The 5,452-nt window shown below is 37.2% G+C and overlaps 1 protein-coding gene across 1 annotated transcript; it reads right to left on the reverse strand.

Moving 5' to 3' along the window:
- Positions 1 to 230: 230 nt before the first annotated feature.
- Positions 231 to 5,115, reverse strand: SET (SET nuclear proto-oncogene; the record flags this gene model as incomplete). Its single annotated transcript, XM_014589976.2, is given in 7 exon segments — positions 231 to 615; positions 2,251 to 2,397; positions 2,500 to 2,670; positions 3,529 to 3,642; positions 3,748 to 3,851; positions 4,256 to 4,398; positions 5,058 to 5,115. Coding segments are annotated over 7 exon segments (761 nt in total), but the record flags the coding sequence as incomplete, so codon positions are not given.
- Between the last annotated feature and the right edge of the window lie 337 nt (positions 5,116 to 5,452).

Here is a 5,452-nt window from a genome sequence, read left to right on the forward strand (position 1 = left end):
AAATAACGAAGTTCGGGTGACAGTTTGACAGTGAGGTGATCTATACAAGTCAAACTTGGAAGGTCATAGTAAGCCTATCTATTCTGAGAGAAAAGCATCAAATCCTTGTGTACACATTTAGTTTTATTGTAACAAAGCAACTTGTACACTTTTAACGTTTAAAACTGAGCATCTTTCCTTTCCAGTGAAACAAAAAGAAAATTTAAAAATAAACAGGAACAAAATTACAACTAGCACCTTCCAGCTTCCAGCAGAGCGAAGGGAGCAGAAGGATTTTCTTTTTTCCCACAGAGCACGGTGGTGTTGATTCCAAACAGTTTTTGTTGAGACAAGAAGGGATCAAAATGAATTTGGAACAGAAAAGGGTAGAGATTCTTTTCCCATTGTTTCTGCTCAAGGTTTTTCCCCCTAAAATAAGTTGAGAACCATGGTGTAGAGAAAAGAGACCTCAAGTACAGGGTGACTGAGCACAAGAGGGGGATAAAAAAAGAGAAAAAAAGAAAAAGAAAAAAGAAAAAAAGACTGCAACTTGCTCCCAGGGACTGGAGAAAAAATTTTTAAAAAGGAGGATTGGAATCCATCAGTGTTCTGTCAGTCATCTTCTCCTTCATCCTCCTGAAAGAGAAAGTAGGCAGTTAGTTAATCTTTGGGGTTAATTCTAAGGTTGCTTACTAAGCTTTTTAAAAAGAATTATTTAACTTTATATATTTATTGATTTTTTAAGTTTATTTTATTTCATCTTTATTTATTCATTAATTTATTTTAATTCAACCAGAGAGACACACACACAGTGTGAGGAAGCGAGCCACCAGATCAACTCAAACTGCAGCACGACCACGTGGGAGTGTCCCAGTGCCCTACCCACCATGCCACCTGCTGGTTCCCTCTTTATGTTTTTATTTTAACTTGATGGGGGGCGTGGAGAGGAGGGGAGGCTACACACACAGATGGGGCCTGAGAAAGCAAGACACCAGGTCAGAGATTCAAACAGTTATTCCTCCAGGGTTACCCTCAATTTTCTTAATCTCTGTATCAGTCTGCATTATCTCAATTAAAACCCCCAGCAATGTTGTTTTAAATTAATTACTCTGAAAAAAATTTTTTATTTTAACTTTATTCATTATCTACTTCTTTTAATTTGACCAGAGAGGGAGGGGGAGGGGGAAGAGGGAAGAAGAGGGCAAGAGTGAGAGAGAGAAACCAAGCCTCCAGACACCAACCACATGGGAGTCCAACACCCTTAACGACCATGCCACCTGCCAGCCCCTAAATTACTAATTTTTTACACACCAAACCATTGGGTACACTTCAGGCCAAATAACCCAAAGCAAAATTAATCTATAGATATTTTGTCCGAAAAACATAAAACTTTGTTATTTGGGTCAGAATTTGACCAGCTACATTGATCATATCACTTCTATTATTTTTTAATAGAATTATTTTGGGCCCAGCAGGTGGTGTGGTGGCTAAAAACACTGGATTCCCACATGGCAGACCATGGTTTCAGTCCAGAACCTGGTGGCTTGTTTTCTTGCTTTCCCTTTCTCTCTATCTGATAAAAAAGAATTCTTTTATTTAACTAACTTTATTTATTTTAGTTTGACCAGAGGGACAGAGCATGAGGGCAGAGAGAAAGGGAAGGAAGTCTCCAGGTCCAGGGACTTGATGGCAGTTGGCCATGTGGGAGTCTGGCACTCTTAACTACCACTCTACCTGCCAGCCTCCATACCACTTTTATTAAGTACAAGTTTGTGTAATCATAAGAAACTAACCAGACAGGGCCAGCAAGTGGCATGGTGGCTCTGGATTCCCACATGGCTGATCACAGTTTGAGTCCCAGATCTGGTAGCTTGCTTTCTTGCTTTCCCGCTCTCACTCTCTCTCTAGTCAAATTAAAAAGTAATACTGAAATAGGGGACCAGCAAGTGGCATGATGGTTAAGGCTCTGGACATTCCTATATGGATGACCATGGTTTCAGTACCAGATCTGGTGGCTTGCTTTCTCACTTTCCCTCCTTCTCTCTGGTCAAATTAAAGTAAACGAATGAATAAATAAAATTTAAAGTTTTTTTTTAAAGTAATACTAAAATAATGTTAAATAAAATACTTTAAAAAAAAAAAGAAACCTTTTTTAATGAAACCTTCAATGATCAGTTCTGAGTCAATTCCATTATACTACATACATACAGCCTTCAAAATAAGTCAGTTCCTTTTAAACATATTTTTTTGAGTTTGGCCAAAATTTTTTACCTCTCCTTCCTCCCCTTCATCATCATCTTCATCTTCTTCACCTTCATCCTCATCTCCTTCTTCATCAATATCTTCCAATCCTTCTTCTTCTTCATCATCATCATCATCTTCTTCTCCTTCTCCTTCTTCATCATCCATATCGGGAACCTTTAAAAAAAAAAAGAAAGAAAGAAAGAAAAAGAATCACCCTAAGAAGTCAACTGTAAATAAGTAAGTACAATTTTGAATAAATACAGAGTCTCAACTCACCAAGTAGTACTGTAACGGATTTGGCCAAATGTCATCTTTGATGACCTCCCCTAACTCATCTGCACCTGCATCAGAATGGTCAGTAAACCAGGTAAAGAAGCTCTCTGGTTCCTCATGCTGCCTCTTCCTGCTGGCTTTATTCTGCGTTTGACTTGAACGTTTCGTCAAATCCTAGAAGAAGATGGAAAGAACTTTTGGTACAAGCTCTTCGCAACATCCAAAATGCTATCATTTTTTTTTCTTGGAGACTTTTTTGCTATAAGGTGTATGCGCTCACCAGAAAGGCAGAGACAGACAGACAGACAGACAGAAAGCGAGAAATTACCCCACCAGGGATATGGCCATGCCACAATCCCTCCTCCATTCTCCTCTTGGGCGCACACATACACGCCTGACATGATTTTAAGCCACTGGGTCCGGGACTCAAACCGTGGTCAACTATGTGGGAGTCCAGCAACATAGCCATTATGCCAACTGCTTATCCCAAAAACTCATCATTTAAAACAGTAAGTTTTTCTCCAAGGCAGAAAAGCATAAGAGATCAATAATATTACCTACAGTGTTACTAGTATCGCCAAAAAGTAACTGTAAATCATACAGGGGGTAAAAGAGGAAAACAAAGCCCCAAAATGAGTCCAGGATAGCTTTTCTTGGAAAAGGCAGCGCCAACAGATTTTGGCTTTTTCATAAAATGAGTTCCACTTTACCAATCACTAGCATAACACATATCAACTTTAAATACATCTTACCATTTAAAAGCAGATGCAAACAGATGTTTCAAAAATGGAAAGCCACTTTAAGAGGTCAATCAGCAATAAAGAAACAAAATTTAAACCCGATTCTTATACAAACATGTACTGTAACTTCTAATGAGAGTGCAAAGCTACTGTATTTGGTTTCGATGACCTTTTTTATGTTTTAAGGTTTTATACTTAATACATACCAAAGCATCAAACACTAGAGTAGGTGGTTGGATGAACCCAAAATACACAAAGTGGTATTTCGGTCTCATAATTCCCCAAAGCATACCTTTCCAGATTTCCATTTGATTTCAGTGGACTTTGAAGATGGATCACCACTCTCATTCAGATGAAATTCTTTGGAGAGAACTTTATTTTCGAAGTAAGGATTTTCATCAAAATACTGTAATAAATGATTAGAGAATTACTCATCAATACAAACAGTTTTACTAACCGAAGGTCAAGTCAATTTCCATAGTGGCAAACAAGGTGAGCTATGGATACTTACAAAATCTATTCTGTAACCTGATTTAATATCTTCAAATTCTGTCACTTCAACTCTGGTCAAATAATGCAGCGCCTCTTCATCCTCCTCTCCAAGCAGTGCAGACACTAGACCAGCACATTACAGGTCAGATAAATTTTGGACCAATATGAACAAATAACATAAGTGATGCCTTTAATTTTTTTCCCCAAGTGAGTATCTTTGTTTACATAAACCCATTACAAACTAAAGAAAACCAAACTGTTAAGAGTTGTCATTTATCAAGTAGCTGAAAGTCCTAAGTTAAAATTAGCCAGTGAAGAGTTATCATTTTCTTTTACCAAGTAGCTATACAGAGTTAAAATGCAGTCTCTGCTACCTAGAAAGCATAAATTCCAAGTCTTTCCCCTCTATAAGCGTTTCATCCTCTGCACGCAGCCCAGGTATTCAATGAAGTCCTCACTAAGGTTCTACCATCCTTTTAACACATGAACATCCTCTATTAATTATGCTCCAATTTCTCCCCACATACCTTGTGGATGGTTGACAAAAGTTGTTACCCAAAAATTTGGGATTTTGGCGATCAATTCTGACCTCTTCTGAAAAAATGGTTGGCGAAGTTTATTATATTTCTGTTCTACTTTCAAAATCTCCTCACTGGCTTGTTCATTAAGTCTGAAGGAAATGAAAAAACATGTTAACAATGGTATTTCTTAAATACAAAAATTAGCTGAGATTACAAAAGGCATAATTATTCTCAGTAGCTTTAAACTGTGGAAAGTACCTATTTATAATAACCAAACCATCTTGTTTATGGCTAGAGACTGGAAACTAAGAAGAGAATGTTAATGTTGCCTGCTCTATCAGTACTCTACTATGGACAGTTCTTAAGGGTTCCCAAACTGAGCATTCTGGTAACATTGTATACTTATTTCCCTTCTTCTCTACTTCCCAGGCAAACTTCAGTTGAGATCCCCCTCCAACAGTATCTCTAAATAAAGCTGCTAACCAAGTAACAAAGTTAAAAGGAAGATTAGAGAAAGACTGCCAACACAAACCCTAACTATCAGAAGTTCCACACTGCAATTCAAATTGTAGCCTTTGAATGAAAAACCCAATCTTTGCAAGGTCAGGGTACTTCCAACAAAAACTATGACTATACAGTTATTTAAAGGACAAATAGCTCTGAATCTACATAGTATTTCCAACTAAGTTACAATCATCTTCCCTCAGTCAATGCATAGATTTATGTGACCACCATCAAATGATTTCTATGTTTACCAGGTCATTAGATACATGTCAGAGAAGTCAAAGTAAGTCTAGAGAAACTTTACCTGTCTATTTCATTTTGTACTTCATCGATATGTTCAATTGCTTCTTGTTGCTCTTTCTCTGCAAGACAAGTGAACATAAAACCCAATACTAATTAGAAGATAAATTTAACTAGTTTTCCTAATGTTAAGTCACTATTTCTCTCAATAAAGCTATTTTTAAAAGTGCCTACTACAGGACAAGCTCACCACGTGTTCACACATACAGTTGACAAATTACTTTTTAATTAAAAGGCTATTCACAAATCATGCTACCTCCAGCTAATCAGAAAACGTTCTACAATAGCACTTTTTTAAAGTTCCACTACAAGAAAACAAGAAACCCATGTATAAAGTTTCTCTTACGAAAAATGGGAAATAACCGTAGTCAGAAATGCTCGGTGTTTTTACTGTATTCC

The sequence above is a fragment of the Tupaia chinensis genome, unplaced genomic scaffold, assembly GCF_000334495.1.
Source record: "Tupaia chinensis unplaced genomic scaffold, TupChi_1.0 Scaffold000394_1, whole genome shotgun sequence".
In the NCBI taxonomy this organism is placed as follows: Eukaryota; Metazoa; Chordata; class Mammalia; order Scandentia; family Tupaiidae; genus Tupaia; species Tupaia belangeri.